This window comes from Nothoprocta perdicaria, unplaced genomic scaffold (genome assembly GCF_003342845.1).
Source record: "Nothoprocta perdicaria isolate Ctin4 unplaced genomic scaffold, notPer1 scaffold_1, whole genome shotgun sequence".
Lineage (NCBI taxonomy): Eukaryota > Metazoa > Chordata > Aves > Tinamiformes > Tinamidae > Nothoprocta > Nothoprocta perdicaria.
This window is the reverse complement of record NW_020454093.1, coordinates 12,822,523-12,847,478: the sequence shown is the minus strand read 5'-3', so window position 1 is coordinate 12,847,478 and position 24,956 is coordinate 12,822,523. Positions and strand designations below refer to the sequence as shown.

The 24,956-nt window shown below is 39.7% G+C and overlaps 1 protein-coding gene across 1 annotated transcript; it reads right to left on the bottom strand.

The window, feature by feature from the left end:
- Positions 1-889: 889 nt before the first annotated feature.
- C6 (complement C6) lies at positions 890-24,173 on the bottom strand. Its single transcript, XM_026037750.1, has 18 exons — positions 24,006-24,173; positions 23,583-23,740; positions 22,658-22,814; positions 20,232-20,376; positions 19,607-19,748; positions 18,575-18,713; positions 17,258-17,458; positions 16,294-16,534; positions 14,861-14,983; positions 13,456-13,622; positions 12,286-12,511; positions 9,077-9,248; positions 7,728-7,839; positions 7,282-7,414; positions 6,220-6,411; positions 5,625-5,715; positions 3,927-4,168; positions 890-2,075 (listed from the first exon to the last, which is right to left on the bottom strand). Exons 2-18 carry the CDS (start codon positions 23,738-23,740, stop codon positions 1,900-1,902), a joined length of 2,817 nt encoding a protein of 938 aa, XP_025893535.1. The 5' UTR covers positions 24,006-24,173; the 3' UTR covers positions 890-1,899.
- Between the last annotated feature and the right edge of the window lie 783 nt (positions 24,174-24,956).

The window sequence follows — 24,956 nt, the reverse complement described above, 5'->3', positions numbered from 1 at the left end:
GTTCCTTCATCTTCCCCAATTACAATTTATGACTGTAGGCAATGATCCATCAAATCAGACCTTACTTGAAGCTTACATTAGCAAAGGCAAGCAGGCGTTTCCTGACACCAATGAGCAGAAAAACTATCATTATCTAATATAAATTATCACACTAGAAAAGGAGAGTTTATTCGAGAAGAAAAAAAATATGCTGCAGAAAATAAAAAGTCCATATTTTTCAGAAAACAGTTAGAGACTCCTGTGATACAGGCACAGGAACAAATCCTACATCACTGCAAGTTCAGTCTCGATTCTCCTGAAACTTCTACCAATTTAAGCAAGCAGAAGATGTCACCTGAATTCAGTTCATTGCTGAACCACCACCATTCTTGTTAGTGATAAGTGACATGTCCTCTCTGCCCCTTAATGCTCAGCTACAAAAATGAAAATTTCAGGAGCTTCTCTTCATCAGGAAAAAGAGAGCACCACAAGTCTTGAATGCCCATAAAGCACACAACCACTTCGAAAAAGGAGGTATTACAGAAATGGGGCAGCAAGTGAATTCTTAGCTTCTTAAGAAAAATCTTCACAATAAAAATTGCTAGACACTAACACCACATTCCAGTCCCATAATGAAAAGCTAGTATTAAGGAGGGAAGATCACAAATCTTCACTGCTTGCTGAGGGTGCAGAAGGCAGGTGCACCCTCTCTGAACGATTACTCCCCTTGAAAACGTGATCAGCAAGAGAAAAAAAGAAGTATTAAGAAACAGAAGCTGGGGATAATCAAATCTACAAACCTTTCCCAGACAATTACCAGTGTATTAATATGAATCTTCAGTTGGAGGAAAGAAACAGAGACTTAGAAACTCAGTTGTTTATTTCAGTCATTTTGCTATAAACTTTAAGCAGGAAAATGCAATGCTTTGGTCTGTTTAGCAGCAGTATTCACCACTTTTTGCTTGAGCTCCATTCAGTTGATGCTGGCTGTACCTGATCTGTGGAGCATGGCAACACCCTCAGTGCAGGGTTCTAACACCTTCTTGGAGGTGAAATTACCCTTCCAGCTCAGGCTGCACCCTGTTCCTGAACGACTCCGCTCAGCCCATGGCCAGGTGTGATGATTATACATAGAATGAGTTATTCACAGACATATTTGTCATGATTTCCCCTCCTCCCCCAGCTAATTTTCTTTTTTTTTTTTTCTTTTTTTTTTTTTTTCTGGTAATATAAGAAAGTGACCTTTAGATTTCTTCCTCTCATGTAAAGGCAAATTTCTAATCCTCAGTTTCGCAAACCCTGAGCCTAAGTAGCCTAAGACTCAAAATCAACAGACAAGCCCAAAATGCAGATAATTTACTCCTTCAGATGATCTGATTAAAAATCTCGTGGTTTTGAAGGCCTCACTCACTGTGACAATGTACGTGCAGTTGGTCACTGTGCACCACTACCTGAACTTGTTCTCCAAGTGCCACGCAGGTACTTCATGATCATGTTGCAAATCAAATTGTTTTCATAATCACTTGCCAAAACTTCCTACCTGGCTGCTACACCTGGCAGAAGTGAAGGGATGGAGCCATAAACGGCTGAGGAAAGAAAAAGYGTCAGTCAACTCAAGGAGAAACCAGAGGCAAAACTCCCTTTCCTCCCCATTCCTTCCTCTGCCCATGCTCATGCAYTACCGCCAGGTGGAGCAATCCCCATAACCCACATTTGAGCTCATTTTCAGACCTAAAATGAACAAAACAAAAAATAAACAACCTAGTTCCCACCCTTCTCCCAGAAATCCAGTAAGTGAGGCTCAGTTTCTTTCCATCCTCTCTTTTCAATGCATTTACGCTTTCAGTGATTTTTTGACAGCGTTGGTCAGCCCATGCAGGGTGGGAAAATCAGGACGGCTGCCACACAAGATGCCCGTGGTTATGCCAGGCAGCTCTCCAGGTTCAGCACCTCTATCTTCACTCCAGCACACTTCATAGCTGCTAGCATGCAAGTACTGACTGCCTTCCTCCTCCCGCTCGACACCATGGAGATGCAGTGGSTCTGGCTGTTCTCTTTGGGGCACTGGTAAGGCAGCAGGCAGGTGCACTGGGTCTCTGTCAAAGAACATGTTGGCATTTTAGCTGCAAACACATTTGTTTACAATTTGACAACATTTCAAAATCAGCAGGGAAAAATGACATTGCAGCTTTATGAAAAATAAGTTTGAAAGCCTATTGTGCACACAAAGACATTGAGCTATTAGAAACAGAGACATAAAGCTTTAAATTTCAGTTTTTACAGTGCTGGCCCATACAGCAGCAGAAATGAAATTCCTAACAATTTTTATCCAGTAGTTTTCCCTGACCTTTCTTCTAAACAAGAAGTTGACTTTCTGTTCCCAACTACCCTTACACACAAAGCTGTTGTGAAACGGAGTCCCAAGGTCAGTATTGTGTCAGGTTCTATTTCATCAAATCTCTTTTTAAGAATGCTAAGCTATTTGCTGTTGGCCTTACTAAAGCTTGATAGTGCCTGTTATTTCATTATCCCTTTCTTATCTAATCAGATTCTAAATTTTTAGCTACTTAACCAGAATTTACCTAGGCAGGAAACTAAGTTTCTGACTTCCTTTTCTTAAAACATGTGAAAAGTGTGTTTTTTCACCAGTTTAGCTGTTTTTACATGGTACTGCAGTGTATTCTGCTGGAGTTAACASCAGCTACTCACACTCAGGAATGCAAAAAACTTCTACATGCTGAAGGTTTGTATTTCCTTGTGGGAAAGACGATTTTTGTGAAAGTCAGTAAAAGTTCAATTCAAACCTCCTGAATACCACAATGAAATCTCATTTTATTTAAATATAACTTGTACTCCTGTTTTTGCTTGCAGAACAGGACTCCTGTCAGCCTTTTGGAGAACAGCTGGCACAGGATACAACTTCAAGTTATCTCCATAGTGGGAAAATACCTCAACTGTTTAAGGTCTCTGGAGTAAATAAGCCCACGGCCTCTCTAAATTATAATCACCTTCTGAAGGCTCCTGCACACTGCATTGCCCAAGGCGCAAACTTGATCCTGGGACCAAGCCTCACACAGGAACACCACCTCATGTGGCAGCTTTACAGCCAYCTACCTCAAACTCTATACTGTCATCTTTGCAAAATCAAGTTTTACAATTACTGCACATCACTATTGCCTTTTTATTTGTCATAAGATATGATAAGGATCATCTTCATCTCTGGAAGCAAGTACAGGAATGAGTAGAGCTGCCACTCAGCCTTTTCCTGGCAAACATATTATGGATGCCAAACCAGCACCTCATGCACTTACAGAAAAATGCACAGCTCTTATCAGCCATTTACACTGCAAATAGTCAAGTTGCACAACAGTGTTTCTAATATAATCCTCTTAGAGATTTCACCACACAGCTTAGTTCATTAAAACTCTTAATGAACACAGTTTTCACATATGGGTATTTGCAAGATTAAAATCCCATTAAGTTTGATGGCCCCTGTCTTGTTTTCTAAGTAGTACCATGATTTAATTTCATAATTCAATTATATGCTATTGAGGGTGTGAGCCAGATTAACTCCTGGAGTACAAACTAGTATTTATAGTACCCTCACAAGGAATGGGACATAACATTGTGGAGGAGGTCTTTGTGGTTGAAGAYTTAAATACTAGTTCTCCTAACACCATAAGTTCCCTTAACCTTCAAGTTCCTATCATGCCTTAACTACTAATGAGCAGCAGCACTTCTGCCAAGGGGAAGGCAGATATGAATGTGCAACACATGGTAGGTGCAATGAAGGAGTGGCTACACTTTCGTACCCTTCTCAACACAGATTGCTCAGAGAATGCAAACCACAATGTCTGTACATCTCATCCTTAGAGCAATGAAGCAACCAACATGCTTTATTTTCACTGTCTAAATACTGGATAAATCACACCATTCAGAAGTCATACCTGCACACTCTTCCCAGTCATAGCAGGTGTCATAGCCACATGGCACTTTCTTCAGGCTATTTGCAGAGAGCTTTGCCCTTTCAATAGCCCAGTCTTGGTTGGTATCGCTACGACAGGGGCCAACATGCAAGAAATGAAATGACTGCTCTTGGAGGCAATTTTCAGCTAAATACTCGCAGCTGGGCTTTGTCATGGTCTGTTCTGAAGCAGCATGCAGCACACAGATGTCTTCTGAGTAGTGGCTGCCCCAGGGGAAAAAAAAATTAGTAGACTACGGAACAAGTCTATTCTTCTAAGTACTCTGCTGGTGTAGGATGAAGAGCTACAGGAAAACCATGGCCAGACTGTGTGTATATAAATATATACACACACACACATACATATATATTAAGATGGTCTCAGCAACAGTAGCATCTGGACTTTAGGAGGCCCCCAATACCTCAGKCTAGCCCATTCAAGACAAGGGAGCTTTATTTCCATTCAATACATGAGAAATGAAGGGTACATCCAACCGACAAAAATGGAAGGAGAGCTCCATGCATGCTGTTATCTTCACACATCATAAAAAGGCACAGTAAACTAGCACAGGCCCTGGGGGTAATTTGGCTGAATTAATGCAGCACTGGCACCATGGGTGCAAGTTTGCCTCTGAGGTCTAATTAGTTCGGGACCAGTGGCAGGCAAACACAGCTATCCTGCTTATAAGTCCTTTTTGCATTGCTCATGGTTCCCAAGTGAATTAATTCCCTGCCTGTTTAGACAATCCCAAATAGTATCACATAGTGGAGTTCAATCATTTTCTAGAAAGAGGGAGCAATACTAGTTCACCTAGGGTAGGCTTCTAGGGGTTAAGTCTTCAAAAACCTTAGTTATCATAGGACTCAATCAATCTATTTGTGAGAAAACCCTTCAAATGTGTTGTCTCTCTGCTCGGTGCTCTTGTGGCAGCACAGATGCCTGGTTATTTGGGGAAYGATATAAGTAAGACGAGCCCCATGGCAAGGGATTGCCCACGGACACACAAGAGCTCTGTGGTGGGATGTAGTTGGTCTCGACTCTAGAACAATCCAGTCAGTATTTGGTCTGTGCTGATCTTTCCCACCCCAAACACCTGAACAACTTTTGAATTGCATCACATCTCCACCTCTACAACAATTTTGCTAAAAATCCTCCAGGAACAGAGGAATGCTCTATTTGCTGGAAGGCTAAAAGACCAATTCATGTTCTACGAAGAGACAAAATGACCAAGTCTTGTGTTCTTTTATGTACTCTGGAGACACAGACACACACATGTTTTTATGCAGCATATTCATCTGAAAAAAAGGGTAGCTTCAAACACATGGTTGTGCAAATTTAAGATAATAGCAAAGATTAAGAAACTGGGGGAAAAAACACRAACAAAACCAAAACAAAACAAAAAACAAGAAAAGGAAAAGCAGACATTTCCAGTAGCAATGAAGGTGTAGAGTAGAAAGATCTGTTTKGATGCGTTGTTTAGTCAATGTCATTGTTTATAGACTATACATGGGACTAATTTTATTGTAGCAGCATAGCTGGCTAGTATATGAACATATGTCAATAATTCTGACATTATTGTCACTTCTGTTACTTTTCCTGTTTTATGCTCACAATGCACTAACTATCCACCACAGGAGAAACTACAATTTCTCTTTTTTATAGTKAAAGTATTTATCTTACCTGCAGTCCTCTCCTGGAGAGGCACAAACACACTGAGATCCAACCTGTTTTTGTCCTGGCTTGCAAACATTTCTCATCATAGTTTGCTTATCTGAAACAAAAAAGTAAGAGTTGTTATAATGAGTAAGGAATTGACCATAATTATCTTAGTAAATAAAACCTAAAATAGATTATTTTCAATTTGTTCCAATTTTCTGTCTTCAAAAGCCCCCATGGATTCCACAAGGATGTGGTAGTCTCTGCAAGACACTGGAAAAGCCTGTACAAGATGAAGCTTCTACCACATCTCCTACTTTGTTTTCATAAAGCCTTGTTAATACAACTTCTTTAAAAATATATTCACAACTGTGCAGCCAGCATATCGTACCATACAACAGGTCCCAAAAACATGAACTTAATGCAAAAGTTGGTGGTTGAYTTTATATGGCACTGTGGTAAGTGTAAAGTAAAATCAAAATTAATGATCAGCTGATCTGTCTTAAAATCAGTCATTTGCTTCCCAGCTCTACCTAGGTAAAGTAAATGCAACATGATCATGTTGTGAATCCCATCAGTAGAGCAAAAATAGCAGGAATTAGTTAACAGGAATACTAACCTTTTTCACATGTAATAGATCTTGAAATAGACGGTGACCAGGACAGATCTTCTCCACAAGTATACTCGGTTTGACCAGTGATTATATACCCAGATTGGCAGCTTAACTTAATAGTTTCACCAATATTGTACTGTTGTTTGAATGGGGAAATCAGGACATTGTAAGAGGCTAGTGGCCTTAGGCATACTGAAGCTGCAATAAATAAGAAAAAAAAAACCACATTGTTTTCATGGTGCACGAATATTTACAGCAAGTTGTAATGCTTGTTGAAGAGCAAAATAGTCATGATAATACTGAACACCACTGACTGACATTTAAAACTAATAAATATTTATCATAATTAAGTCTAGAAATTTTCAATGTACTGTCATATAAATGATAACATTCTATCAATAATTAAATAATTACTTGTTTTTAATGTATGCTACTATGAGTAATTTTAAAGTATGTTAAATTAATGACAGGCAATCACAGTATATTTTTAAGCGGTTTTGTAATGAAGCAATTAACAAAGCAATTAAAGTGAATGGCAACAGAAACCTCAAACATGTTCAAGCAATTTACGATAAAATTAATATTCACATGGAGTTCTAGCAAACTATTGGAGCCTCTCCTATGTGAAAACCCATGTCAATTCTGATCCTTGATTTTAATTGGACTATAAATACATCAGGATATTAATCTGTTGTGTAAATTTTCAAAGCAATCTAGATAGGTTGGAGATATGTCTTCCACCTAATATAGAAAAGTGAGAGCCAGACCTCTCTAAGAACAATTTCTTCAGAATAACTGTCATGCACTTAGAGATCACCTTGATAAGTTTGGAAACAAAATATGATTCCTTTTGAAGGAGGAGAACTAAACTGGGAGATTAGATTAAATCCATCTCAGTTTTCTACAGCATTGAACATGGCAATGTCCTTACAGTATGTGTAATAACTTCACTCCTGGAAGGGGAAACTGAACTAAAAGAAAAGTATTAGGCCCATATTTTATTCTACTTTACTATTTTTATTCCTTTTTTGGTTTACTGCTGAACCAAACTGTTTTTCTACTTCTTACGTTCACATTCAATATGTTGCTGTGTCCACGTTTGATCTGGCAGGCACCTAAGGAACTGATAACCAGTGAGGACATGACCACTCATGCAGGCAATTTCAGCTTCCTCCCCCACGTCATACTGGTTCTTTTCATTCTACAGAAAATAAAAATAAATAAACCTGTGGTAAGAGTACATCACATTCAGAATGATTTTAAAGGAGAAAATGATTGAATATAATGAAAAATAAAATTTCAATCAATGYAGTGAAAAATTTAATACAATAATATCTTAGATTTAGAGACATTTTTACTGAATATTAACAYGAAACATGGGTTTCTACTTATCTAAAAAGACATTTCCACTTAGTAGATGGAAATGATACATCTAGAATAGACCTAAAATTTCCATCTCTTCAACTCTCCTACACACTTTTCTTCCATATCACTCACCCATTTTTGATGCTCACCCTGATAAAGCCATTTTCTGGTGGGTCTGGTCTGATGCATCCAGACTTAGGTTCACCAATCAAGATTTCATCTTCTCTCCTTGCTTCATCATCATTTATACAAGGAGCCCCTCTGAAAAGCAGGCGTTTTCTCTTAAGAATATACATTACACTTCGACAAGAGTAGAGATTTAGAAGCTTAGTATAGTAAGCTAAGCTATTTCCATGTGTAACATGCTCTAGGTGTGTGTGTTTAAGCAAGGGGGTTGGACTAGATGATCTCTAGAGGTCCCTTCCAACCTCAAACATTCTATGATTCTGTAAAGATGAGAATTTTCTGTCAACTTCAAAAAATAGCTAAGACACACACACACAAAAAATCTTAAAAATATTAAATTCTATTAAGGAAGATGGAAAAGGTCAGAAGTAGCAAGTGTTGGTATGAGACTGAAAAAAAGTGATAGAAAAAGTGATAGCTAGAAAAATTATGTAGAGCCACAATTTTCTTGACACGCCTTATGAAGAATTTTCACATTAGTTTAGGAAAAGAAAAGGTTATGAAGAACTTCAAATAGAGGGATCGTCTAAGCAGTGGCAGTGCCCAAGTGCTTTTATCAGTACTGAGGGTCCGCAATTTTGTCTGGATTTTAAGGAACATAGTCAAAATCCTACTGTTGCTGTCAAGCAATGGTTAAAGGTGGCCAATTTCTATGAATGAGAAACTGTAGAGCCTGTGACAATCAAGAAAGAAGGACCACAGACTCCACTGTTGTTCAGACACTCCTGAAATCAATCTCCACTGGACATTATAGCAGAGATGATGAAAAATCTGTCTCACCAACTTCTGTTCTCAGTTTTAACAGAAAAACTTAACCTGTATAAAGATGTGCTCTCAAAAACACAAGAAACAAAGACCAATTTGAAGTTGGAGTTGTGATTTCAAGCTGAAAACATAAGACTTTGGTACAAATCTATTCAAAGCAGGAATATGAAAGGCTGGATAGTTTCTGTGAAATTCTCTGAGGCTTTCAATTCAAACCAAAATCTTAAAGAGGGCAGGATATTAAATTCTGTAACTTAAGAAAAAATAGGGGGGGGGGGGATTGTGAAATCCCATGAAGTGCAAGAGTTTTTTAGGATGTGGAGTGTAATATCCATAGACATACATCAGAACAGAATTATGTATTTTCTAGGAATAAACTTGAACTAACTTGGCAAAGATTTTCAAAAACTTCCTTCTCTCAGTCCCATGACAAAGGTTCAGACAGGAGACTTCTCTCTGTCTTCTCCTTCATGGTCACAAAGTCTCTAGAGAGCATTTTGACTCTATCCCATAGTCATGGAGATCTTGGCATCTACTGTCTCCTTACCTSTCTGCGAACACAGAGATGTAACAGTCCTCCTCCTCTTCCTGTTCACCCTCGCAGGGCTTCCCTCCGTTCATAGGGGCAGGGTTATTGCACTTTCGGGTCCTTCTTTTCTTGAAGGAAGCACCACATGAACTCCACTCAGACCAGCACCCCCAGCGGCCATCCACAGCAACTGGAAGTAACATAAGAAACTCCTTTTTTCAGTAAATCTGCACTTCTCATTGTAATTTTCTTGTTCCACATACACGTGGAGCAGGTGGGAAATAAACAACAACAGCTTACAGGGATTTTGAAGAAATGCAACTGTTAAGGGAGTAGAATGAATCCAGAGTGTTAAGTTTTTCAAAGAGATGGTCAGACAAATTCAAATTGCTTTAGCAGGGCCCAAATATGCCTTTCTTTTCAGTTTCAGCTGTAAGCTACATTGAGACCCAGAAGCAGCCTATTTTCTACTTCTGTTGCAGGCATGATGTTCTCAATTTTCACTATGCTGTCAGGCATTTTTGATAACTTACAAAGCACTGTGCTATCAAATTAAATCTCGGAGCTCTAGCACCAAGTCTAAAACCCAAATCTACTTCCCATGCAAACTAAATTAAAATACAACTGTCTTTCTCATCCCTGAGGTCCTTTTTCTGTGATACCAGGAAGCATTATATAAGAATTTATATTTTTACACACTATTTCTTCTTTTCAGGCAATGCAGTTTTTGCACTCTACTTTTGTATCTTCAGTTATTTATTTCAAAATATTTTTTTTAATCRGACAGAAAATGTGGCTTTTATTTTCCAAAATCATTTTCCCTTCCTTCTCCTTTTGATCTGCTGTTTTCCATAGGTAGGTATTATTGTGAATTTCATTTGAAAACTGCAGTTGCAATTGCAAGTGTTCTTTAAATTATTCAGAACACTGATTATATGCCTAAGACATACTAAACYAAGTTTTCCTTCCACCTCATGATCAACAATTCTATAGCCATTAACTATTTTGTATTGCCATAATAATTCATAGTGAAAAAACAAGACATGACAACCTCAATTATCTTTGATCTCAGATCCATCCTCATTGATTTCTTTCTTTTTAACTAATGAAACTTTTATCGTATCTTATAAATCCTTTTTACAAGTTAACACTATTTCTGCCTTTATCCCTATGCTTTCTGACTAACACCTTTGGACAAGAGGTGACACATTTTTCCTAAGGGTAGAACAGAGTTATCTTTGATCGCCGAAATTGCTGGGGGATATTCAGTAGAAGATATGACATGGATATAACATATCTTGTGTGCTTTGGAAGTCATTATAGGAACACAAAAATGCCATGTTAAGTTAGATAAATAGTAGATCCATTCTGCTGTCAAAGGTGGTAACTATAAGGATACCTAGGGAGGATTATAAGAACAAGTAGGYCATGCAGCAAGGTTTCCAGAGAGAGCCAGAGCCTCCAAGAGCCAGAGACCTCCTGGGCCTTACATAGTGACCTTGTTTTTAGTAGCCCTTGACAAACTTCTCTGTTGATGTGTCCATTTGATCTGTGAGACCACACACACCTTAAATGTGCACAATATTCTGTAGAGAGGAATTTCACAGTGTAACGACACTGCGTGAAAAACTCTGTCATCTCATTTGTTTTGAACTTGCCATCTTTGTATTCTTGAAAGCTTTGTATTCTTACACTGAGAGATGCTGAAAAATAAGTCCCTATTTGCCAATCATAATTTTAAACAGTTTCACCRTGCCTTACCTCTGTGTTTTTTTCTTTTAAAAAAAACACAAGTCAGAAGAGTTCAAGTTTAAATATAGTGCTGCAAAACTAGTTTTGTTATGCAAAAGAAGATTAGGATTAGTAAAAATAATGATGAAGGTGTTCATTAAAGGGAAGATTAAAACTGACTGTGTCGAAAGGAATTCACTGAGGTGTGGGTGGGTTATTAATCAGCACCACAGAGATTAAGAAAAAAATAAATTTACCTAGTAAGATACATGAAAAATGGAAAAGTATTATATTGCCCAAGTTGAAAGCTGATCAATTCCTTTTGCTCTATCAAACCAAGGCTATAGCTTCTCCTAGAACTCCGTGGAGCTGTGACCTTCTGTATGTGCCCTAGGCTGCACCACCCCAGGGGCTTGAGTCTYTGCTCTGTCCACAAAGCTGAGGCAGATCCCAAGGAAACAGCGAAGCTGTGAGAAAGAGCTGTGAGGAAGCCAGTAGAGTAGAAAGGCCTACAGGGGCAGATAACATTACAGAAAAAGTAGGTTTGCTGAAACAGGTTTGTTAGCAGCTTGAGGGTTGGGGAGGAAGAGGGGAGGAGAAAAACAAACAAACAAACAAACACAGACAACCAAAACAAAGGCATAAAATCYTGACAGAAAAAAAGAAATAGGGAGTTAGAATTTGTTAAGACAGCACCACTATCAAGAGCTTGTACCCAGAAGCAGCTGAAGCCAGCCCTTCCCCTCAGGCCTGCCTGATGCTGCCTGGCCAGCAAAGGCTTCCTGGGGGGTTTGAGAGGAAAGAGGAGAGAAGAAGAAAAAAAAAAAAAAAAAAAAAAAAAAAAAAGAGGCACGCACAAACTATTGCTTATTTTAATATCTGGTTGGACTGGATAACTCCCAATCATCCAATCAATAACAGTTTGAGTTTTGCTTATTCTACCAGTCTGTGCACAATGAAAGGTGCATGATCAAAGTGACACAAGAGCAGCAGCAAGAGGCTGTGTTTTAGTACCAACCCTTTGTTTAACATTATCAGGAGGTCTGAGCTCCAGAAATAAGAGTTTGGTATTAAAGCCTACCAATGACTCAGAGTTTGCAAAATCAGGGATACCACTGTAGAATATCCAGTGAAACAGAGACCTGGTGTAATAGAAAGGATTGAAACTCAATAGTTCAAAACGCAGTACTAAGTGCTGCTACATTGAGAATATTATTTTTTGACACATCTTGGAAATTTATGTTTTGGAAATAACAAGGCAGAGAAAGGCTCATGTATTGGTTAATTACAGAAAACAATTGTATAAAGGGAAACAGAATGATTATGACCTACATTTGAGACATTTGTTCTAAAGAAAAACAGATAATTTAGTTTTCAAACACTCTAGAAAAGCAATACTTGTGAGCTTCTCCGCAGCAGCCGACTTCAGGCACAGCCCACCACCCGCTCTGCATCAGAAGCGCCCTATTTACATGGTGACAGTGCTCCCCAAGCACCTGAGCTGTAGTCCGGGGTTCTCATCTCGCAGTTTTTGCCGTAGGTGCCGGCAGGGCACAGGCAGAGGCACTCGGTCCCCGAGAGCACGGGCCGCCCGTTGTTGGGGCACGGGGCGCAGCGGCAGGGGTCGAACCTGCCCGCGTATTCCTGCAGGGCTCTCCGGAGGTTGCGGCGTCTGGTCACTGCACAGGGCACGTTCTTCACCAAATCCACGATGGGCGACAGCTGCAAGAGAAGCACCCGGTAAAGTTACTCACGTAGCAGCAGTCTGCCATGGAGGGCCACGAGACTCCAGTTAGGCCAGTTTTAAAGGCACTAGAACACACACGTAAGTTGTATCGTAAATAAGTCAGGAAAATTGCCATGTGGAAAGTCAGATATGCTTTAAAGGAGCTCGACATCTGTCTATGTCTAGATTGTTCTATTTATACAATTTCTTTTGCTTAGAATTCTGCAAGCTAGGGGCAAAACTCAACAAGGGAATATTGCACCTAAAAATCTGGGACATCAAGCAGGGCATGCTTACACCCCATCACATATGCTTATACCCCATTTGTGAGGACACGCTGCACTGCCTCATCTACATCAGCAGCTGCAGAGGAGGGGGATCACAGCATGTCGCTGTGGGGCAGGTTTTTGCCGTTTGCTCTTTGCTGCTGTCACTGAGCTCCTGCAGAGTCAGCCCGGGGCYGGGCAGCCGAGAGCATTCGCGTCAGCGCTGGCACATACTGCAATAAACATTCAGGGAGCAACGCTATAGATTTGCARTTTCATTTCAGTTAGATTTGTGCCAAACCTTGTAAAGTAGGCTTGACAAGGGAAGTGTTCAGAAAAACAAMAAAAAAAAACCCCACAACACACACACGTTCTTGTTTTCTGTGCAATTTTTTACTGCAAAGTAGTCAGCCCTCGCCCATACCTGAGCTCCTGTTTTAATAGAGCCAGAATAGTTCACTTACATTGATGCAAACTTGGTGTGAGCTGAGATACATAAAATGTAATTATAATAACTATTTTGCATGCTGTTTTATATTGTGCATGCATATTTGTAATTCATATTATCAGATTCAGCACCATCCTGATTCAAAAGACAGAAAACATCCAAATAGTTCACTAGAAAGCAGCTGTTGAGTGCTCTACTATCTCAATATTTTTTGCTATTCTCTTACCTCAAAGTCAACTACCACAGGATTGTCCTTTGTTGATTCCAGCCAGTTTGAGAAGACAGTGTGGTCTGGAAAAGCACCCTTTTTCTCCCAGGCAAGAGCYGCAGCATATTCTGATCTTCCTCCTTTTACCAGAGACATCGATCGCTCAGCTGACTCCAGAATGGAGCCTGAAAAAGGATTTCATTGAAGAATTGCCAAACAGAGAAAGGCCTCCAACACACACACTGAATTTCACAATGAATCTAAAAAAATATGAAAATTTAAAGGATATATTAAGCTTAATTCCATAAAATTAAATAAAATAAAATCTGGAGCACAAGAAGTTCCGTCTCCAGGTGAGGAGGAACTTCTTTACTGTTAGGGTGACAGAGCAGTGGAACAGGCTGCCCAGGGAGGTTGTGGAGTCTCCTACTCTGGAGGTCTTCAAAACCCACCTGGATGCCACCCTGTGCCACATGCTCTAGGTGTGCCTGCTTGAGCAGGAAGGTTGGACTAGATGATCTCTAGAGGTCCCTTCCAAACTTAAATATTCTGTGATTCTGTGAAAATTAACTTCTGAAGAACAGAGCCTAAAATCAATTTAGCAGTCTGTCACAGTCTTCCTCAGAGGAAGGCACAACACCTCAGCCACAGCAATACTCAGTTCTACACTTGGAACATCTGAAAGACGCAAGGCATGTAACAGACTCCATCAGAAGGATGCTCCACAAGACAGGAATTTTGGCCCCATCTTAAACACCTGGGTAACTGGGATTGATCATAAAATGAGTGTTAAACATAGGTGATCAAATCCCTGTTTCTGTTGATTTACAATATATGATTTGTGCCATCCTTGACGAAAAATAGCCTCCTGCAGCTCATGAGACCCATTTTTAGTCATTGCCACGGAGTCTGTTGCACCCGGGCTCCTGCTTGGCTCAGGGAAGGAGGCAGGGGACAAGCAGGGCTGGCTTACCAATGCCAGACCCTGTCCATCCCTGCACCATCCTTGGCGAGCAGCGGGGCTCGGTTGCGTCGCTTGCTGCAGGCTGTGCCCATCTCCCTCCTCCAGCGTGGGCTGCCCCGGAGCAGAGGCCCGGGGAGGCAATGGACAGTTCGAGGTGCCGTTGGACACAGCAACACTGTGGATCCCCTCAGACCTGAGGCTTTCCATCCACAAGCAGAGGGGGGATCTCCAGAGCAGAGGAAAAGTACTCCCAGAGTGTAATTTCTTTTGCAAGGGGGAAGATGTTTCTGATGCTTATATGGAGAGAAATACTAAAATAGTGCCTCTCTGCCCCAAAATCGATGGAAGATGCACCTTTACTTTATCAAAAGGAGAATTTTACCCCAGGCACCTAGCTGAGGGAAAGGTATCTCTCAGAGACCCACAACCGAGAGTGGGTCTCATTCTTGCCACGGTCACCTTCGTGTTTCACAGTCATCCTGTTTGTAGTGCATCTCGTACTGACTTTCTTTCTCTTTACGAACAGGATACGCTTTGTGGTTTCTGTTCGGACACACTCTGTTGATTCATCCACTGTCAAACCTAGAAATACCACAAAGCAACAGCTGAATCACTATAAACTTGTTATGAGATGGCACCAAGCCCTCAGGCTCCCCGCAGCAACACAAGCCATTGCAAATCTCACTGCACCTTTATTTTCTTTCTGACCTCTGCAACGAGTTAATACCAAACTGTGCCTTGCCTTGCAGCAAGGGACTTGGGAAAAGGCTGCTCCACCCTCCCAGATGGTAAAGATGGATCTTAGCATATCAACTTTCAAAAAAGAAAAAAGAAGCAATATAAAGTAATATGTATAGTAGATATGTTGTGTATATAAAGATACATAAAAATTCCAGAAATATTGATATATTTATATACTAAATGCTCTCTCTATATGCATATATATACAGATATATGCATATAAAAAAGACCTGATATAAACATACACACTTTTAATGTCAGAATCATTCCTGCAGCATCGACACCAACTGGTCTAAGAAAAGACTTCACTGCTGCAGGCTTCCACTTTCTTAGGTGTAAACAGCATTAGACAGCCCTGATCACCAACCCCTTCATGCACCCTCTCAGACCCAAACAACTGACAGTGACAGCATTAAGAACCACTGCATTTAACCTCAGATTTCCACTTTTGCAGTATTTGCCCTTCATTTTTGACAGTCTGGCTGTCATGGATTTCGTCTCAGAGTCATTTCTAACCATGCCAACAGCTTTAATGACTGTAGCCCAGAAGGCACCACTTAAACCTCTTATCAGGCTTCAGTCCTGCTGTGGCATTTGTTTGACTGGAATATCTTCATTTAGTCTTAGTCTGAAGATATTAAGAAGTCTCCCTAAATATTTTCCACTAGAGTACATTTGCTTCCCAACCTTGGCATTTCCCTTGATCTCCCAGCATCATCCAGCCACTGACCAGGAGCTCTGCCTGGCTCTCCTGAGCCCCAGCAGCATCYACACTGAATTTCCAGTGCTATCCTACCCTTCTTAGGCAGCAGGACACAGACCTCTAGTCTGGTTATACTTGTTCTTCTGTGCCACTTTCCCCACCTCTCCACCAAGGCAGTAACACATCTCACAAGAACTCCACACCAGCACCATAATCCTCCAGTTTGCCACTATTCACCAAGGACACTCCAGGACTTTTGAAAATAAAACAGCTTGGTACAAAAATTTATTCTTGGTAGCTTTGGGAAGTGGAGTAATTTTTTTTTTTTTTTTTTTTTTAAAGTTTGGAGAACTTACTGCATGTTATGAGGCCTGGAAATAGATGGATTTTGTCTTAATAAAAGTCTAGGGAAAGGCACTAAGTGAACCTCTTACTGAAGGTTACATACCTGAGTTTTTGAGCTCCTCTGAGCTGTACTGGTAAAGAATGTCGTAGGAACCACCTATTCTCCCCGAGGTGTAATAATGAGTGCCAAAGTCATCAAATATTCTGCTGTATAAAGCATAGTTGTACTCCAGGGGCAGGTGATTAAGTGCTTTTAGGAAGACATCTGAAAGTTGCAGGTTTGACTGTTTCATTGTGAAGTTTGCAACAGAAATAACTTTATGGACTCGAATAAAGTTGGAATTCTGGAGATTTAAAAAAAAAAAAAAGCAATTGGGGGAGCATTTTCATAGGTAGTTAACTGCAGAAAGAAGAGGGTCTGAGAGTAGGATCTGAGCCAAACTGTAAGAACTAGTAACCTCGTACACTGCTTTAGCCATGAGTCAACTAGCACAAACTAGGCCTTGAGTGAACAAGAGCCCTGTTAGTTTTTATAGGATAATGCTCCATTACCTTGCAGGAGAATGTAAGATTGAGACAAAAATTAAGACTTCATAAACACTGAACAGAGAGTAAAATAAATTCTTGCTGCAAGAAATGCAGTAGCAATAAGACAAAAAGCCAGGAGAAAGGGGTTCAGCATAGAAGTGTAGTCATCAGTGGGCTGTTYGCCAGGAGCCAGGAGTTTGACTGCTAGCTCACTGTCATCAAGTCTCACAACTTAGCAATATGCTAAAATTAAAACTGCAGGAAAGATTTTATTCAGTTTACATATCAGGCCTTTTCAGGACATTTCAGGAGAGAGAGGAAATGGAAAAAGTCTAGGAGTAAGGTTCAGATTGGGTCACCAGGCTGCTATGTTTTTGGCTATTTACAGAGCGCATCCGGGATTTCATGAGAACAATGCTCAAAACACACATAAATCCATACATATTTCTTGTGATGTGATCATCAGTATCAAGAGCAGCGTTCTCTGAAATGAGCAGATGGAAACTGAAAAGCAAAAATTGGAGGTAACATTTAATTACCTTTTCATATGAGGCTTCAATGGCTTTCTTGAAGSAGGAAGTTGATGTGACTTTAATACGTTTCTTTTTTGAGTATAAAATCGGAATTCCAGAAGTTATTTTGCCATGATAAGTAGATGAAGAACTTCTAGCATCACTATCACTCAGAGGAGTTAAATCATTGTAGAATTCTGATGCTACATCATCCTCTTCATCTATTACCTGCAGATTCGAGAAAACAAAGTGTGTTTGCCCAAATAATCCAAATCACACCCATCTGTCTTGATTTTTTTTTTCCTAGGAGACACCTGCCTGAAAAGTTGAGACATGACATGTTTGGAACATATGCTAAGAAGTCATTCTTAATGCAAAAGATGAATTTTTGACACGCTAAAGTGTTCCAGTCCCACAGCTTCTATATTGTGTGGCATGAAGCTTGGAGTTTTCTCTTCTTTCTTACCAATTCCCCTGTTAAAGGGATGAAAAGGTTTTATCCAGAGTGGAGTCTTAAGCCATGCTTGCATTGTGAGYACACATACTGCATGAAGAACTAGAGATAGGTGGAGAAAAAGAGGGAGTCAGTAAGCCAGCCTGATACCCTTGGTAAGCCTCAGTGCAAAAGTGGTTGCACACTTCATGAGCATCCGGACAACTCCACCATCAACTCAGAATTAACTCAATTTGGGCAAATTCCCACTAAAGAAATACCAGAGAAGACAACTTTATATTTTAAATGATAGAGTTAAGTTCCTAAAAGTATCTGAGACACAAACTTTTCTGCAGACTAAAATCAAGAACCTAAACATCACAGCTTTGGAGAGACTAAGGCAAACTGAAGTATTTCTGACATTAAATATTTCTGAGGATGGTAATTTTTGAATCTCAGATACAGCTTTGGAGAGACTAAGGCAAATTGAAGTATTTCTGACATTAAATATTTCTGAGGATGGTAATTTTTGAATCTCAGATACCAAACCTACAGGTTACAAACAAATCAATTCATATGTTCTCTGGGAACTACAATGTGCCCTTCTGTTGCTCTTTCTAAATTCATACTAAATAGGTCACAGAGACACAGGGCAGCAGCAGAGATGCCCACATCCRCTGCCTTGATTCCAGTATATTTGCAGTGAGTAAATATGAACGGGGAAGATATAAATAGAGTCACCAAGTCCAGTTCAATTTGCCCCATTTCTAGATACTATTGGAAATATATTCAGGTCTCACAAGGTTGAGAAGTCTTGTCCTAAAACACTTATCATTGCTTAAGAGTTGTGCACATAACTTGGACTGAATATGACAAGAGGTTTCCAGCTAAAAGTCCTCACTTGAAAGTACCTGAAAGCTGACAGCCTCCAAATTTGCAGGCACACGATACAATATCCTTGTGTCATTGCGCTTCACTGTTGTGCATTGTCCTCCATTGAATGAGTTGCCAAGAACTTCCCCTCGAMTCTCTCCTGCCAGAACGTGAAATCTAAGAGAAAAGGAACATTCAGAGACCAAAAGATACCAGAAAGAAATACAGACTTGGATTATTTAAGTGCTGTGTTACTGCATTAGAGATACAGCAAGTTTGAGTCAACGAAGTATTCAAGTATTAAGGCAAAGCTCTCCATTTGAAAACATCTACTCTATGAAATCCTCTAATCCATTTGCCAAAAACAAACAAAACAAAACAAAAAAAATCACCAAAAACACCCCCACATATCCCAGCTGTAGTAGTAAAATCTGTTTACTWCCATCACTAGCATTCAGACAGCATAAGATTCTCTATTCATTTTATTTAAGCAGAGACATGTGAAAAGTGGCTTGGGAAAGAGTGGCTCTTCAGATCATGAATTATGTGTTCAGAGTGCAATGAAGCCATTCAAAAACATGCAAGACCACATAGAGCTGACATCGTATGTTAAACTGCTTAAAGTAGCATTCTGGAAGAGATGGTAGTTGATATTAAGATGTTTAAAAAAAAAATCACAGATCATGCACAGTTTAGCATCTTTAGATGAGCATCAACCACATTTTTGAAGGTCTTGGACTTAACTGAACCAACAGTTGCTGATATGTGAGGTACTGGGTGCTGTGAGGGCAGTAAAGGTGCTCTGCACACAAGCTGCAGCAGCTCTCCAACATTTCTAGTTTTTGTATCTAGTACAGCAAGCAGTATAGAAAGGAGGCCGAGTCTGAAGGTGGAGTGGGCAAGTTCTAGCCTGATTGTGTTCTTATAATCTCTTGTTAATTCTAATTTGAGAGATTATCCATTTTAATGGGATAATCCYCATGTAAGTATGGGAAAGTATGTTATTTATGCAAGTTAGTAAGATAAAATTTCATGATATCTATGAAAAAATGCAAACAGAGCTGACTTACCCACTGCCTATTAAATGCACGCTTGGAATGCTCTGATAATTTCTGTTGCAAACGGTCTTTTTCTTCCCACAATTTCTTTCATCTGAATTGTCCCCACAGTCATTTTCTCCATTACATACCAGCTTTTTTGCAATGCAACGACCTGCAGAGAAACAGCAGCAAGGAGCTTTATGGAAAAACTCACTGWCTGAATAAAGGGGAAAAAAAAGTCAGTCTCTTCTTCTAGTAAAGGTGAATTTGTCTGAGTAAACAGGAAAGCAAAATCCTGCCTTGACTGTTCTAATAGGAAAGAGTTTTGTCATGTCTACTTATTTGCCCTGCCTTGAAGCTGTAATGACTTCAGACTTTATCAAACAGGTAAGGCTATTTTTCAATTAATSAAGAGTATTTAATTAAGGACAAAGAAGGATTTCCCCTAAGAAGGCTTACAAATTTAACAGAAACAGTGCCAGTTTAAACTTAGACTGAAATCCAAGCCCAAGAAACTTTCTCTCTGCCCCTTTCTCTCAGGATTAGGCATGAGATATACAAGATCCAGATAACTTGAGCCTCAATGAACAAACACTATCTTTAATCTTTTGATTAACTAATAATGCAGAAATTATGTATTAAAGATTCGCATTACCGCTTTCACACTGGAATTTATTCTTGCAATTGACTTCCACTATGTTGCAGAGTTTAGTTGGGAAGCACGGCCGGGAATCCACCAGTGGCTCTGTGCAGGCCTGACCCCCAAACTGTGATGGGTGAAGGAGTGACCGGACACGAAACTGAGCGGGAGGAGAAAACAGGGTTACGTGTGTGTATTTTGTAGCTAGGAAGTCTTAGTGGTGCCTGAGGCAAAGTCGTAATGCTTCAGTGCTGCTGAAGAGATGTTGCAACCATAGACCTGATGKAAGTCATCACTTATTTGTGTCCTTAAGCCCTATCATGCCTCCATCCCAGGTAGAGGAAGGCAGGGAACSAAAAATATAACCTCTACATCTTCTTCTTAAAGCACAGAGTAGGAAATATTTGAACAGACTATGTTAAATTTTTCTTAATCACCACTAGCAAAATAGAAATATTATGACAAGTAACATGTATTTCCATATCTAATTCAGCTGGCCTGGCTCCCACTGCTTCACTGGCTCCCCATCCATGTGGAGTCCTCATTTGAGGGGCACTAGGTGATGGGACAAGGCCAAAAAAAAAAAAAAAAAATCTGAAAAAATTTGTCTTTAAAAATCTGGGAGCAAAATCTGGAACTCTCTCCTCCTTCTGTCCCAGTCTCAGGACCCTTCAAAGAATAAAATGAAGTTGAAGACTGCTGCACAACACACCTCAGAATTTTCGCCCTAGTTCAAGGTCTTACCAGTGAAATCTGTCTTCATGAAGCTGAACTGCTCCTTCTCTAAGGAGAATTTTTTCTCCACATAACAGTTTCCCTGCAGATGGACCCTAAATAAAAAAATCAAAGTGTGGACTCTGAGTAGCAATTAAGTGTAGGTCAAGGAGAAACACAAGACCATCTGTGAACTCTTGGACTCTAGACTGCATCTCCTTGTACTCCATTTGAGCTCCTTGTCACATATAATACATAATCTGCGCAGAGCTTCATCTCCTGCCATTCATGAGGAGCTCGCTTACAGTGATCTTCAAGTTTTTCTTGGATGTCCTCTGTTCTCATGACTGTTAGTATTTACAAGGATCACAAGCAACAGTTTGGAGGGAAAATGGACTGCAAGATACACAAACACTTCCTTTGCTTGAAAAAACAAACACACTGCATCAATATTTAAAACTAATAAAATGGAAAAATGTCTTATATACAAATGACCAGATAAAAAAAGGTCTCTCAAATGAGCAGCTATTAAGTACAAAGAATTCAGCTCAGATAAGCCCTTTTCAGCTCTTGTAGTTTACTTACAATCTTCTGCTGTCTTTCTCCACTCTGCTCTTATYGTGTTCTCCATCCCATTTGTAGAACAGGAGCCTACAGAGCAGTTAACATATCTTACATCTAGAACTAACTGCTTGTTCATGGACTTCTACACTGTGCTGCATAGGCAGAATCACAAAGAAAGAAGTCTATCATAAGTCTAAAGATATGATACTTAACAGGTAATCACGCATGGATTTATGAAGCTGTATGGATATTCAAAGAGCGCCATAGGCTGTGCCTTCACAGACAGCAGAAGATGATCTCATCAGGCTCACACTAAGACCATACAGGCATGTAACCACTATAGACAACCTGCATTCCGGTAGCCTGCAATCTCCTATCTGCCAGCTATTCATTTCATTAGGTGGAACCAACTTGCAACTGCTCTTTCAGCTCTCTGCCAGATACAGTATCCAGGTGGTAAAGGCATTATGCACCAAAAGTGCCATCAACAGACCCCCTAGCCATTCCCACAATAACTCTACTGTCAAGCAGTAGACACAAGCCCAGAAGGAGAAAGCATCATCCAAAAACTATATCTCAAAAGAATTTTATTCCACACATATTAAGTACGTCCACTTGGCTTTTGGGTAGGACACAAAGGATAGGGAAATGGTGTCCTGGATTTCTTCACAGCAGTCTGAAACTGATCCTGAAAATCACGGTAAAATGTAGCCTGAACACTCCTAGCCAGTGCCAATTAAGATTTGCCATTAACTCTTTTCAATGGATGATTTGATCCTATTACTTTTCCTGTCTTCAGGACATATAAAAATGCTACTGATTAGTCATAAAGGTTCTGTGACTTTCTTCTACTTAAACAGACATCCAAACTCTATAGCTTAATTTATCCTCTATGTGGAAAACTCATTTATAATAATGACAGTGTCTCTTTTGAAGTAAGATCTCATAAATGGGTTTACGTTGCTAAATTGCTCTTTTCTGTTCTGATCTCCTTATTTTAACTTGTTCCCTCCAGCTCCTACTGTTATGATAATTTATAACCAATTTCTCTTGTTAACTTAAACTGTCATTTTGCAGATCAATTTCCATAAAGCTGAATGTCTGTAATGGAGGTAACTCTTTAGCATCATTTCTTGCACTCATATAACAAATTTTCAACCTACTTGCTTTTTAACACATGGGTCACATTCTGACCAAGGGCCAAAGTCTCCAAGCCGACAGTTGATAGGACATGTTTGCTGATTACATGCACGAGATTCCTCCTTTGTGCATAGCTGATCACAGAAGTTTTGCATGTAATATTCATCCGTTCTTATTTGCCTAAAATGATAATTGAAAAAGTTATCCTAGAATAGGAGCATAGACCGATTGTAGATAGATGTTCTCTAACTATGAGTAAAGGCTAAAGATAATGATTTGAAACCAATCAAAAAAATCTTACAGTAATAATAGACAGCTATGGAATGCTGACTGAAAGAAAAAGTCCATGGATAGGAAACTTTTTGATCCATCTCACTTTGAATAGCCCAAAGATGGCCACAGAAGGAGAGCCAAGACAGAAGGAGGGAAATTCTGGCCRCTTAGAATATACCAGTGAGTTGCATTTAGTTTGGTGAAGTTAAACATTCTGTAATTGTTGAAAATTAATCCTACAGGGAGGAGGTTTCTGTGAGCTTGCTGTGCCAAGGCTTMCCCTTCCCATGACATTGCTCTGCATTGGACAGACCTCCTAGAAAGCGACTCTGACACCCAGCCCAACCCCACCACCATTTGCTCACGTGGATTAACTGCTGGTAAGGCCAAATTGAGATGAGGTTGTTCTCCCCTCACTAKGTACACTGAAATAGATTCATCTGGAGACACAGCAATATACTACACACATACCCTTGAAATTTTAAGTCTTACCATTAAAAAGAAAAAAATCTATTCACCTGTTAAACATATGGATATGGCAATTTTCTAATTTTCTTTTTCAATATATTGTGGAAACAATTGCTTTAGAGACAGTTGCTCTTCCCCAAAAGTGATATTTTCTCAGAAGACAATTATAAATATCAAAACAAAAATAGAGAGCTAATTTGGCCCTACCTGTGCCTTGTCTGTGTACCATAATTGCAGGTTTGTGAACAGCTGGACCATGGCCCCCATGGATAATGCTCACAGTAGCATCCCTGGCTGCTCTCAATCACCATGCCCAGCAGGATGAAGTGCATTAAAATAGTCTTGTCTATACTGAAGATTTTCATCTAYAGCAAATGGACAGGTAATACAAAAGCACTCAGAACTGGAGCACTAACAATTGTGCCAATGTTAAAGCAATACAACTTTTTTGATTTTGAAACTGTGTAAATCTGATTCACCAGGTCAATCAATAGGAGATTCACTAATCAATCAATATATAATCAACACCAATGGTATAATCAGCACCAAAAGACTGGTAAACAATGCAGATAAATGAACTACCTTACCAATGAATCAAGAAGAGAAGACATATTATATCTTCTTTCTTACCTCAAGTTCCTGGTTGCAACAATGCCCACTGAGAAAATAAACCTTAMAGAATTCTTCCTCTTAGTTTAATTCCTTCATTGAACATAAAMAAAAAAATTCATTTGTTGGCATATCTTCAACCAATGAGTACCTGAAGTACATTGCACTAAAAATGCTTCTCAAAAAAATTCAACTCATAATAGATATGAATTGGACCTTTCAAAGAAAAAAGTATATCACACACTTGATATCTGTACGACTTGAAGACAAGAATAAAAAAGTGCCTTAGCAGCTTACTGTAAAACAGTTGATTACAAAGTCAAGTTGGTAGACTGGTGTGATCTCGGTGCAGTTTGTAGCAGCCTCTTAAAAGTCTGGCAGGTTTTATTCGATTTGGTTATCCATTAATGAAAGGCAGACCTGGTCTGATAAAAGAAATGTTCAGGAATACAACCAGAGAGATCTTCAGGCACAGACCTTTTCTAGCTAATCGTGCTAGAATGTCTCTCCAAAAAAATGCAGACATGGAAATACGCCATTCCTCCAACATGAGGAGGCAGAAAAAATACATATATATCTGCACTGCTGTAGGTGACCTTGCACTACCCAATGGAGCTGCAGATTCACTCTGTTCTTAGCGTGAAGGCAGAAGGGTGAAGCTGCATTGAGATGGAGCATTTTCAAAAGCTTTGTAAAGATTCCTAGGAAATAGCACAGGAGACAGTGTTAAAGCCTGGGTAAAATATCTGTCCATGTTGTATCCTCTTTTAGGAGAGAAATTGAGAAACCCAAATACATTTGATGTTATTTAAAGCTTTGCTTTTCATCTCATTAGCATCAGCTCTGGTTCCCAGGGAAGCTCAGCCTGCAGTGGCATTAGGCCTGCAATGAGAACTGCAGCAAGCCTGTGCCTTGCAATAAGGACATCACCCGACAGCAGAGGGGCAGAGACAAAAGTTAAATGGAAGGTGT